Source organism: Chionomys nivalis, chromosome 10 (assembly GCF_950005125.1).
Source record: "Chionomys nivalis chromosome 10, mChiNiv1.1, whole genome shotgun sequence".
Classification (NCBI taxonomy): Eukaryota; Metazoa; Chordata; class Mammalia; order Rodentia; family Cricetidae; genus Chionomys; species Chionomys nivalis.
In genome coordinates this window covers 19,444,036-19,456,929 of record NC_080095.1, presented here as the reverse complement: position 1 = coordinate 19,456,929, position 12,894 = coordinate 19,444,036, and the positions used below count along the sequence as shown (strand labels likewise).

The 12,894-nt window shown below is 51.4% G+C and overlaps 1 protein-coding gene across 1 annotated transcript in view; it reads right to left on the bottom strand.

The window, feature by feature from the left end:
- Ccdc85c (coiled-coil domain containing 85C) overlaps positions 1–12,894 on the bottom strand; it is a 73,091-nt gene that overhangs the window by 12,125 nt on the left and 48,072 nt on the right. The window contains exon 2 of the mRNA XM_057783126.1: positions 9,106–9,179. Within this exon, the coding sequence (XP_057639109.1) occupies positions 9,106–9,179 (74 nt within the window). The remainder of the gene's footprint in view (positions 1–9,105; positions 9,180–12,894) is intronic.

Sequence of the window (12,894 nt, the reverse complement as noted above, 5' to 3'; positions counted from 1 at the left end):
CCGGCTAGAAACAGAGGGAGGACTAACTGCAGGCGGCAGAGGGAGGACCGTGGGCAGCAGAGGGAGGATTGCAGGCAGCAGAAGGAGGACTGCAGAGCAGGCAGAGGAAGAACCAGGGGTGGCAGAGGGAGGACTGCAGGGCAGGCAGAGGGAATACTGCAGGCGGCAGAGGGAGGACTGCAGGCGGCAGAGGGAGGATTGCAGGGCAGGCAGAACACGGGCCTCTAGGAAGCTGTTATCCTACCAGGGCAGCCAGGGCCACAGACTGACCTGAGCTCAGTGGGCCTAATCCACAGCAAAGCCTACCCAAATCTAGGCTGTCACTTGTGTTGGGTGGAATTCCCAATGTGGGAGCTCATGGGCAGAGGAAGGAAATAAGAGCAGTCTCCAAGGACAACTGGCCTCTGCCAGAGCCTATGGGCACTTCAGGGCATGCATTGCACCAGTCCGGTCACTCAGACCCCATAGAGGAGAGCAGGAAGATTTGGGGGGGGCCGATACAAATGGCACTCCATTGCAGATATCAGTTGATATAGAACCTGGACACTTTGTAATGGCCAGGCAGTCATGTTGCTACTGATCAGTGGCTCTCAACTGTTATGACTGCCCCTGGGGACATCTGGAGAAGTCTAAGATATCTTTGGTTGCCACAACTGTTGTGGTGAGTACAAGCCAGGGTGATTTCCAACCTCCAACAGTGAGCAGGACCATCTCTATAACAAAGAGCCACCAGGCCCATGTCTCCACAGAACCGGAACTTGGACCAGAGTAGTGCAAGGCCTCCCGGACAGGAACTGTGGGGCAGGCAGCTCAGAACTGAGGGAAGAAGACAGGGGCAAAGTCACTGAAGGCCTAAAAGCTTGGGAAAGATGTCTTCCAGGGAGTCTCCCACAAAGCTGCTCACATAGGCTCAAAGGACCAAACATTATATACAGTCCCAGCCCAGTGTCGATGGGTTGAGATTTGACCCATGACCTTTACCTTTGGGGGAACCACCACTGTGTTGGCCAGACCTTTGCTCCACCATTCACTGGCGTAGCCTCCTCCAGCCCTGCACTTCAAGCGTCCTGTGCAGAACTGGGATGTGATGGGGCAGTGTCAGAAAGAGTGGGAGGATGAGGTCAGGAGAAGGATATGATATTCCTACCAGCACACAGGCTTCTGCCTCAGGCTGGCCAAGGGATACCACTGCAGGACTCACTGTTACACGGCAAAGCAGGAGCTGATGCCAGCTCAGAAGTGTAAAAAGAATCTCAAGGGAGGACTAGGGCATTCTGGAGGTGGTTGGCGCCCAGGAAAAGGATGAATGTGGAGAGGAGACACAACAGACACACCCACAGCACTTAGCAGCCCTTCTGCCCCTCAGAGCCACTGCAAACCCCTCTCCCAGCAGTTCTACCTGGAGCCGGCTTCTCTGGCGGCTGTAGGGGCGGGGCAGCTGGAAGGAAAGAAAACAGCATCACCCTGCCAGTCTGTGCCATCTGCCCAGTCCCTTTCCTGGGACAGGGACTGACTAAAGCCGTGAGCTCTTAGCTGTGCCAGGTAGTTTTACCACATGCAGAGCCAGAATAGAGGATGCTAAAAAGCCACTCCATGTTTGAGACAAGGGTCAACTGAGCACGGCCCCAGCCTAAAGCTCAAATACCCTTCCGAGGGAAAGCAGCCTCTTGAAGGGCCTAAGGGCACCCCCAAAGCCCCAGCCAGTTCTGAGAGGCCAGTGGGAGACATCCAGAAATGCCAACTGGATCAGCTTTCTTTGAGCAGTGGTTTTGGCGGGGGGCCTGAGGCTTCTTTTCATTAGCACTAGATCAGGTAGAAAAGTCACTGCACCCAGCTGGCTCCACCTCCCCTACCCCCCAGTCAATTTCAGACTCCACAGCCCACTGTCAGACCTGGCAGAGGGACCAGTCAGACATCGGGGCCTGACAAAATGGCTCACCCACGGGACAGCCAGATCCCTCGTCCCGCCCCGCCCAGGGACTATCACACCCTTCCAGGTCCTCTGTTGGTTCACTGAGATGAGAAAGAGGTGGGCTGTAGGGGATGGGGGAACATCTGGAGGGATGCAGACTTAAGAGTGTGAAAAGCCCACCGTAGATGGATAAGTGTAAACCAGCTCCCTGGGCCACTGTTTGCTATACATACCCTGCAGCCAGACAGGGGCTCACAAGGCTGTAGAGTGGCTCCCAACATGGCTCTCACTACCAGCTGGCCCACATCTGTGTTTTCCACAACTGCTTTTTTTTTTTGGGGGGGGGGGTTTCTCCATAGCTTTTGGTTCCTGTCCTGGAACTAGCTCTTGTAGACCAGGCTGGCCTCGAACTCACAGAGATCTGCCTGCCTCTGCCTCCCGAGTGCTGGGATTAAAGGCGGCTCTCTGAGTGACACAGATGGCAGGCAGGTAAATCCGTGGCCTTGTTTTACAGATACAGAAACTGAGGCAGAGCGGTTACACCAGCTGCCCAGTGCCCTCCAGCAGATAGGTGGCACTGCTTAGCCATCTTCAGGTTCTGTTCAGCATGACTCCGGGCAGATGCTCCCTAAGCCTTCACTGCTGAAGCACAGAGCAAAATGCTTGGACCCTCACGGGGCCACCTGGATGCCCTGCCCTTCTGCTGCGGCTGGACAGCAGGGTCCCTGGCAAGGAGCAGTCAGAAAGACTAGGGTCCTTGCTAAATAGCATCTCAAGTCCTCCAGAGTCATGGCACTGCACTGCTCAGGCAGGAGGCAAAACGCCAGCCCAGACATCACAGGGGGCACACCAGAAGTACCCCGAGTTCCGTGAGAAGTTAGTGCACCACAGCAGACGCCAGCCAGCTAAACTGAAAGGCGGCAAGAAGCCAGGAGGTGGTGGCGTACACGTTTAGTCCGGCACTTGGGAGGCAGAGACAGACGGATCTCTGTGAGTTTGAGGCCAGTCTGGTCTAGAGAGAGTCCAGGACAATTAGGGTTGTTACACATAGAAATGCTGTCTCGAAAAACCAAAAAAAAAAAAACAAAAAACAAAAAACAGCAATGACTTTATAAGGACACATGGATGGCGCAGCCCCACTCTCCTCAGTAATGTGAAAAACAAAAACCGTGAGGCTTCGGATGGTGGTAGGTGGTTCCAAACCCAGAAAAGGACAACACGTAACACTCCATGCAGGGACAGCTAGGGACATTGGGATAATGAAAAGGCGGAGAGATAAGGACTGCCCACCCAGGAGTGCTTCCAGGGCCACACCAGGGACTGTTTGGTGTCACCATCTTTCCTGACTCACAGGGAGGAAACTAAGGCACAAAAGACAAGAGTTTTGTTCCAGGATAGGAACCAAAAGCTACGGAGAAACCCTGGCTCGAAAAATCCAAAAAAAAAAAAAAAAAAGCCGGGCGGTGGTGGCACACACCTTTAATCCCAGCACTCGGGAGGCAGAGGCAGGCGGATCTCTGTGAGTTCGAGACCAGCCTGGTCTACAAGTCTACAAGAGCTAGTTCTAGGACAGGCTCCAAAACCACAGAAAAAACCCTATCTCAAAAAACCAAAAAAAAAAAAAAAAAAAAGACAAGAGTTTTGCCTGAAGCCACAGGTTAACAATGGGACAGAAATGGCTTGAACTCAGATCCACCCAGTGCTCAGACCCACTTCCTGATGCCACACAATGTGTCCAACTGCCCCTCCACTCACGTGGTTAAGTCCTAACCCCCTGCCCTAACCTTAGGATGACACCCTTTTGAGATGGAGGTCTTCATAGGGGTGAACAGGTTAGAGTAAGGTCATTAGGGTGAGCCCTCATCCAAAGTGAACGGTGTCCTTGTGAAAGAACAGTTAAGTCAAAGACAGAAGAGTATGAGGACCACAGGGAGACATGTCAGCAACAAGCCAGGGGAGGGCTCAGCAGAACCAGCCCTGTTAGCACCCTGATCTTCAACGGGCAGCGTCTCAGACAAAGTTTGGTAGCCTGTGCGTTCCCCAAACTCCTGCCCTTGTATGTGGAACTCAGCAGTCCAAGACACTTCATTGGGCCTCCATGCCAGGAACACTCCCTCATCCAGGCTTCAATTTCTCTACCTGTGTCTGGTATAAATCACGGGCTGCATTCAGCAGCCCTGTGGTACCTGGCACTGTGTGGGAGAGCGCAGAGGTTTTGGAATAGAGGAGGGCAAGGGTGCTTCTCAGCCATATGGCTGGACCACAGCCTCCCTCCACAGCCCCAGCGGCAGCTGCAGCCACAGTGGGCCCTCTGGCCTCAGTGAGAGAACACCAGGGTCGCTTGCTCTTTTGTGAGCCTGCCTTCTTGGCGGGTCTGGAGGCTTCATTTATCAGCCCAGCAGGGGGCTAACCGGTGGCCCCAGCTTCAATTACTGCTGCCCCCACCCCAGGTCCCGGCTGGGCACAGAGGATCTGCAGCAAGAATAATGCGCATGGTGTCCCGGGATGAATCATCTCGGAGGAAGCAGCTGTGTTGATGAAATTTTGAAGCCGACACGAGAGAGAAAATATGAACTGCACTACGGTAATTTAGCCTGTGAACACCCTGGCACATTTTTAATTAAAGCTATTTCGGAGTTAAATAGAGGCTGTGGGGGAGGGGTGGGAGAAGTGGGGGTATGAGTCACGAGACTCTCTGGCCTTCCACTCCAACCCCAAGGACACATCACCTTACATTATCGTAGAGAATATTCCTCACTCCTGCTTCTCACCAGTGGGCAATTGCTCTGCTTTGCGAGGAGCTGGGGGTTTCTGTTGGATATGATTTCATGACAGAAACATGAAATTCACACACCAGAGCCCAGAGGCCGAGGAGTGAGGACGGCCGATACTCTCCTGTCATCACTGTCTCCTTGCCTCCTTCCTCAAGATGCCCAAACATGGCCCCAAGCCACAGCATGGTGGTCTATACAGATGGCGTCCTTGCTACCTGACAGAGCAACCACCCTTATTAAGGTGATCTTCCCACGCCTGGATGAGAATCAGCTCCCTTCAGGGCCTAGGAGACTGGGTGGAGAGCATCTAGGGCCATCCCTGGCTCAGGCACCCAGCTCAACCATGCCAGGTGTTAGAGACGAGGTTGGGGCCACTGAGGCTCTGCAGCCCGTTCCTCAAGCAGTTGGCAGTCGTATGAGGGTAGGGATGGGAATCCACAGGAAAGAACATGACGGGGTAGCATTTGCCAAAGACAGATGACAGCCCAGGGCCAAGAATACTCAGAGCAAGTGCAGACACACCAAAAGGTGTGTAGACGGTAGTGTCAGAATGTAGAACAAATCTCTATGGAGAAATGGGACCTGGGCAGTGCTGGATGCTATGCAGGCCTCAAGGCTCAGTCTCCTGTACAGTTGGACCTAAGGGAAGTAGACACAGCTGTGGGTGGGGAAGGCCTCCTTGTGGGACTATGGCTGCCCTAGGGAGGGAGAGAGGGAGGGAGGGAGGGAGGGAGGGAGGGAGGGAGGGAGGAGGAGGGAGGAGGGAGGGGTGGGCTGCTATTCCATGGCTTTCACATTCATCTGTAGTACAACTCCATGGCCTGGTTCAACACTTGAAACTGGGATACAGGTTCCCAAGGACAAAGTGACCCTAACAGCAGAGACAAAAGTTCAAGCACAACCCCAATCCCTGCAGAACCAGGAGCATGAGCTGTTCTCTGTTAGACAGTGGAGCACACTTCCTGTGGAAATGACAGTGGGAGAAGCATCCTCAACTTGAAAAGGGATTCTCTCTCCCTCTCTCTCTCTCCCTCTCTCTCTCTCTCTCTCTCTCTCTCTCTCTCCCTCTCTCTCTCTCTCTCTCTCTGCTTCTCTGCCTGTCTCTCTGTCTCTCCCCTCCTCTCTGCCTCTTTTCTTCTGCTGCTCCAGTCCCGAGAGGCCAGCCTTCGCCCTCCCCTTCCCCCTTTTTATGTTCCCTTTTCCCTAATAAAAACCCCCTCCACGTGAACAGAAAAAGAAAGAAAGAAAGAAAGAAAGAAAGAAAGAAAGAAAGAAAGAAAGAAAGAAAGAAAGAAAAAGGGCTCCTCATCTGCCTCCCCACAGGGACAAAGGCCAGACTGAGGCTGACACTGCCCAGAAACCACAGGTCCTGAGTTGGGGCCCTGGAACATGATGTCAGTCTTCCCTCAGCAAAGCAGTGGCCCTGCCCACAGGAGAGAGCACAGGAGAGCAACTCCCTTCCCTCCAGGCTGGATGTGGACCTTCTCCAAAGCAGATGCTGCCCTTCAGAGGTCCCAATACTGCTGGCACCACTGCTCCCTGCAGTTCGAGTTTCCGTGGAGCACTGGGGTCCAGGCAGATCTGCCCCATCAGGTGAGACTAGTTCCAGCAGGGCAGCCGATAGCGATTACACAGTGGGACTAAGTTCACTGTTAGGGTATCAGTCTCCCAATAGACACCAGTGGACAGAGGTTTTCCTATGCAGGGCAATGAGCATCAAGCCCAGCAGGTCACATGGCAGCAGGGCCAGGCATCTGAGCTATTTCTAAGGCTGTTTCATCCAGGGATAGTCACTGATGAGATAAAAAGGTAGATTATTGAATCTACTTTTAAAAAGCAATCACTAGTTTTAAATGTTTTACATTGGATTGGACTTTTATATATTGTAGACAAATTTTATATATTGATACACGAGATTGTGTTAATCTCATAGTGTATATACATTTCTACTCTTATTCAAGGTATTGTACGTATACAATTCTTTTTTTTTTTTTTTTTTTTTTTTTTGGTTTTTCGAGACAGTGTTTCTCTGTAGCTTTGGAGCCTGTCCTGGAACTAGCTCTTGTAGACCAGGCTGGTCTTGAATTCATAGCCTGCCTCTGCCTCCCAAGTGCTGGGATTAAAGGTGTGTGCCACCACCGCCAGGCACAACTCATTTAACAATGTGATGCAAATTTCTAGTCCTTGAAAATTATTATTACTAACTATTTAGGATAATAAGGAAATGAAGGTTGGTAGTTAATCACTTACTACAATTTAACTTATAGTCACATTAGGTCAAACAAAGATATATTTTAGATAGACAGGTCATCTTCAAACACTTCAGAGATCTACAGAATATGGCAGTTTAAGATGTTTTAAAAACATAGGTCTTTTTTTATTACAATGAGACATGTCTGCTCTTGGCAGCATCAATCTACTTCAGAGAAGATAATGGGCATTAAGAAACTCCACATGGAGTTTACTTTCTCTGTAGCAAATGTAAGTCACTGGGCAATAAGAAAATGCCTGTCTCGACTGCTGACAGTATGCTGTCCTTATGGGACAGGCAGGACACAAAAGAGACTGACTGCCAAACACTGACAAGAGGAGAAGAGTAAGTCCTTCAGAATATCCTGCTTCACAGAAAAGTCTGTCAGATATACTAGGCCTGTAGGCCGAAGACAGATGCCCCAATGTTGCAGAGAAACTTTGGGAGACTGTTCAGGCAACCAGCTGTTTCTGTTATTTCTCACATTTTTTGGAAGTCACTTACTGACACTTTCTGCTTATTCAATTAATATTATTTCCTTCTTGGGTCTCTGGGGGAGTTGTAGCCTAGATAGTTATAGTTTTCCTTGTTTACCAGATGCAGAAAGCAAGTTATGATAAAAAGTAAATTAGGTACAAGACTTTGGGTTCACCAAGACAGGAGAGATATGGAGTATCTTCTCTGAATTTGTCAAATGCAAATGAACTAGACATTGTTGGTGTACTTACTGCTTATATATATTGTATATAGTTATTATACTTATTGCATATAGTTTTTCTTATATTAGTTGTAGCCTTCTTTTTTAATAAATATTTTTTAAAGATTTATTTTATTAATTATATATACAGTGTTCTGTCTGCATGTATGCTGTAGGCCAGAAGAGGGCACCAAATCTCATTACAGATGGTTGTGAGCCACCATGTGGTTGATAGATTGATAGAAATTGAATTTAGGACCTCTGCAAGAGCAATCAGCACTCTAAACCGCTGAGCCATCTCTCCAGCCTATAGCCTTCACTTTACTTTAGACAAAAAAGGGGAAATATAGTGGTATATTATTTGTGTTTTAATAAATAAAGCTTGCCTGAAGATCAGAGGGCAAAACAGCCATATTAGTCATCAAACAGACCAGGGAGTAATGGTACACATTTAATCCCAGGACTCCTGAGACAGAGGCAGACGGACCTCTGTTAGTTCAAGGCCACCTGGGCTACACAAGATTAAATCTGTCTAAAAGAGAAACAGAGCTTATACAAATCCCAGCACTAGGGAGGTGGAGACAGGAGCCATATGGCTGGGTGGAGAGAGGAAAATAAAGGGGAAGAGACAGGAACTCAGTAGTGTGTGGAGTTTGAGGATTCATGGAGACAGGATCTTGCCCCTTCGGTCTGAAGATTTGGGAGAGGTAAAAGGTCTCTCTAGTGATTGGCTGCTTTTCTTTTCTGAGCTTCAGCTTGAACCCCAATATCTGTTTCTGTGTCTTTATTATCCATGCTACATGGTCACTTAGAGACCAGCAGGTATAAGAGAGGAGGGAGAGGCTAAGATTAAGCCGGGGTGGGGGCTGGAGGGACTGGTCAAGCTGGCTGGGCCCAGGAACCCTAATCAGAGCATAAGCTCTCATCACCTGCCATCCCCACCAACAGCAGACATTTTGTCACCACCCTCAAGAAGGGCGACAGCCTTTCCTCAAACACCTGCCATGATTACCAAGTCCCTCACCTGCCACCCTAGAGCTGCTCTTTCTGCACAGACCCACAAGCCCAACTGTCTACGTGAGCAGGGTTAGGTCTGGGCGGCAGAAAGGTAGACCTAATGAGGAACAGGCTAGCAGGGGATGGGGGTTTCACATGGGTCTGTGGGAGGGATAAAGTGGACCATTCTCTCTACCAATTATGTGACCGTCCTCTCTGGGTGGGCCCAGTGCCAACCATGTGATGCCTGCCCACACTGAGGAAGCAAGCAGTCAACATGGCTGGCAAGACCTGGCCACCCTTGAGCCTGGATTAGAGTGAGGATTAGGCCTGCGACCAGGCTTTCCAGAGACAGCTGGAGAGACCACAGGGATGGGGAGGAAGCTATGGGAGCTTCAGAGAAGCTGGAGATGGGACGGCCTCCAAAGCAGTGGCCATTAGGTTACAGTAGCCAGTACCCCTGTAGTCCACTTACCTGTGGGGGGAGCTTGTCACCCTCCAACAGCTTCACCTTGGTCTCCAGTGGCCTGATGTAGGTGGAGGAGGGATCTGAAGGACAGAGAGGAAGAAGAGGGCATGTTAGCCACCAGTGGACTACCCTACCCCATGGGCAGACCCCAGCCTACCCTGGCACTCCCTCCAGGTAGTCCCTCAAATCTGCTTTCCAGGAAGATGATGGTGTATTCCCCGGCCTACATGTCCCGGGGGTGATTCCTTCTGTTTCCAAAACGTTTCAGGCTCAAAAGTAGTTGGCTTAAGTTAGACAAGGAGGACTTGCTCACTTGTGAGAACCTGCTCAATCATCAGTCATGGAGCCCACTTCAAACACATCCCAAGAAACGAAGTCTACCCACACTGCCCCTGCTTTTTCACCCCAGAAAAACAGGCAAAAATCTCACTACACACGGCCCTCATTCTGCTGTGCCCATCTCTGACTACCCCACAGCCCCAGGTCTGCTCCCCCAGCAGAGCAGAGTGGCAAATCCATCATCATGCAGCCTAGGCACCTGGCTTGGTGGAGTCAGGGAGCAGAATTAGGAAACCTGAGTCAAACAGAAAATGGGGGGCTGCAGGGCCGGTCCCAAGCACCCTGTGGGGCTGACAGGATGTGACACATCAGTCACATAGCCACCCACAAGACAGACTTTGTACCTCTTGGTAGAGACCACAAGGCTAGCTGGCCAGCTGGGACTCTGTCCATCTGCTTAGTCAGTCACCACCTGTATCCCTACTCCCAAAAGATAAGGAATCTCCCAGGTACTTCATACTCTAACCCTTAACCTCAGAAGGCACAGGGTAGCAGGCTCTCTAATCAAAGCCAGCTACTGAATCCACCTCAGGGGACTTGGGGCCGGGGTATAAGCTCCTTGGGCTTCCATAATTCCTAGGTGGACAGAAAGGGCTTAGGAGCTGCTGTGGACAGGACAGGACAGGCATACCACGTCAACCATGGGAACAACGAGACATCTGTCCACTCTAGCACAAGGCTAGCATGACCCCAGGGGAGCCCACTCCTGATGTCCTCATGTCTCACACTGGTATCTTGCCCCTCTCCTCCACCCTCAGGCTCTAATAAGAAACAGATGTGGAGGCCACCGCTGCCACTCAAGAACGTAAGTCCCCAGGAGTGCCTAGGCCCACACAGGTGGATGTTGGCCTGCCTGTTATGGGACACCTTTTCTTCCCCAGCGGGGCCTGAAGAACCCTCAGGAGTCCCCACCCAGTCAGCCTGGGTCCACAGGACCCAGGAGAGCATCTGGTACAGTCCAGGCTAGGAAGAGATACGGGAACAGGGGTTCAGGGAGCAAGGCCCAGCCCACTTGGAGCTGGAGAACACAAACACTCCTCCTCATCCCCAGTAGTCACCTCTTAGGAATGTGGAGCCTTTTATAGAGGAGGGGAGGAGGGCAGCTCCCTGGTAAGGCCTGGCCAGCCCACCCTCAGGAATGGCAACAGTACCGGGCGCAGGGTGGCTCCAGTGGGGTGATGCTGCCTTGGGGCCCACGGCATTGCACTGCTCCATACAAAAACTAGAGCTCCAAGTTTCCAAGAATTTGAGGGATAGGTCCCTCACACACAGGAGATGTAACTCAAACAAACTAGCCTTTGGGACCACCCTGGGCAGAGCTTTGGAGAGGAGCAGCTTACTCAAGTAGAGGCACGAGAATTCCTACCTATCTCTCCTGGATTCCCTGCTACATAAAATTCCCTGGCGGGGCTGCAAACACACACATACACACGCAAACTCTCTCTCTCTCTCTCTCTCTCTCATACACACACACACACACACATACACACACACACGGGGTTCCTAGGCATGGTCCCGAATTCAGACGAAGATCCAGCAAACAGTACCAAGTAGTGGTGGTAACTGGCACCCCGTCCTTTACACAGAATCGTTCAGAAAGTGAGCATTTTACCCATCCATCTCCCTCCGTGGATTTCTGGTGGGTGGGCGAGAAGCCTCCAGCATTTAGCATCTACCCCTTCAGTCAGTGGTGTGGCTCACATGAGGAACATGTGATTTTTTTTTTTACTTATGCTATTTCTAGTCAATTTCCAAGTAATTCTAGAGCAAGAAGAAATCTTCCTTTTAAATTAGAAGAGTAGGTTAAATTATAGTGCCTTCCCACCCCCACACGCACACCAGTCACTCAACTTTGAGTTCTCCATGTGTGACTCTGTCCCCATCCTGTTCCCCAAACTAGACTCCCACCATGGTTCAGGACAGAAAGGAAGGAAGAGAGAAAAGGGGTCCTTCCAGGCTGGGGCTGGAGAGCTGGACACTAGGTCCCTGAGAAGAGGCTCCCCTTTCTCATTGGCCCTAAAAGTCATTCATGAGCTCATCAGGTGCCTCCCAGGCTCCAGGAGATGAGCAGGTAATTAAATTAATCCCAAGGCCTGCAGTAATGAGGGCTAGGCCACAAGGGAGAGAAACACCACTTCTCAGCTAAGCTGCTTGTAGGCAAAACGAAGGAAGTGATCACGGGAGAGGCTTGTGATGAGCTGGCTGAGGTGTGCTCTGGGACCCACCTAATCCTCTTGGCACCCATCTGTCCACTCCTGGGAGGGTCCTGGTCCAGCTCCTGTACAGCTCACTTCCTGGAAGCAGACTCCAGCCCCTGCTTCTCCCTCCTCAGGCATCCTCTGATCCCTAGGGAGCCTGTGGATAGACCTCTGTTCTGGCTCTGTCTGAAGAACCCTGAGCTTGTCCTGCTGATGACCTTCAGGCCACAGGAGAGGCTGGTGACCCTTAAGGTTTTCCCTTCCTGCCTTCTCCTCCTGGCTCTGGGGCCATGGACTCCCGCTGGCATCTGCAGCGGTGGTGGCTCCAGGGAACTGATTTTCAGCATGACTCTCACAGGACCCAGCAGCCGGCATCGTAAAAAAGGAGGACCCACCACAGGCACTGCCCTTAGGTTTCAGAAGGCATTTCCTATGTCTGCTTACCCAGCTGAGTCTCCAAAGTACTTAAGTCAAGGAATGGAGTCCAGAAGGTTATCTAAGTTATCTACCCCAGAAGCTTAGGGAGGGAAGTAGAGTCACAAAAGATGGAAGAAGCCAGTTAAAGGGCAGCCATGTCAGCTAGCCCATGCACCAAGGGCTCTGAGGGGCAGGGAGGGAGCACCAAGTGCTGTCCACTTAGAGTGTGGATAGGGAGCAGGGCAGGGGTGGTGGCAGAAAGCCTCAGGAGGGTCAGGTGAAGCTGTGAGGGCCTGAGGAGATGGGCAGGAAGCCAGCAGGGTCCCTTGCAGCTGAAGAGAAAGTGGGAAGGAGGTGGAGGTTCAGCGGCTGCCTCCTCCCTGGGTTCCCCACTGGTGCTGCCTTTCTTCCAATCCCTCCTCCTGAGCAAGGTCCCCCAACTTTATCACCGCTTCCCTGACAACCAAACCTCACGGCAGATCATTTGTAGGTAACCTGGGCACACGGTGCCACCGGCCCCTAGCCCCCTCCATGGGGACATGTGTCTAGCAGCTATAGGGGACTGCAGAAGTCGGTTCATGGTGCCACTAAGCCACCAGTTCAGTTGACTTAACTGTTTCCTTCCACTACATTAGGAGGAGTCAGCAGTTCAGCGGCAGCCTGGGGCTGGCGGTTGTATAGATAGGAAGGGTGACTTTAAGGAAGGACCTATGTCAAGCCTGGCAGTGGTGGCACATGCCTTTAATCCCAGCACTTGGGAGGCAGAAGCAGAAGAATCTGTCAGCTCGAGGCCATCCTGGTCTACAGAGTGAGTTCCAGGACAGCCAGGGCTACACAGACA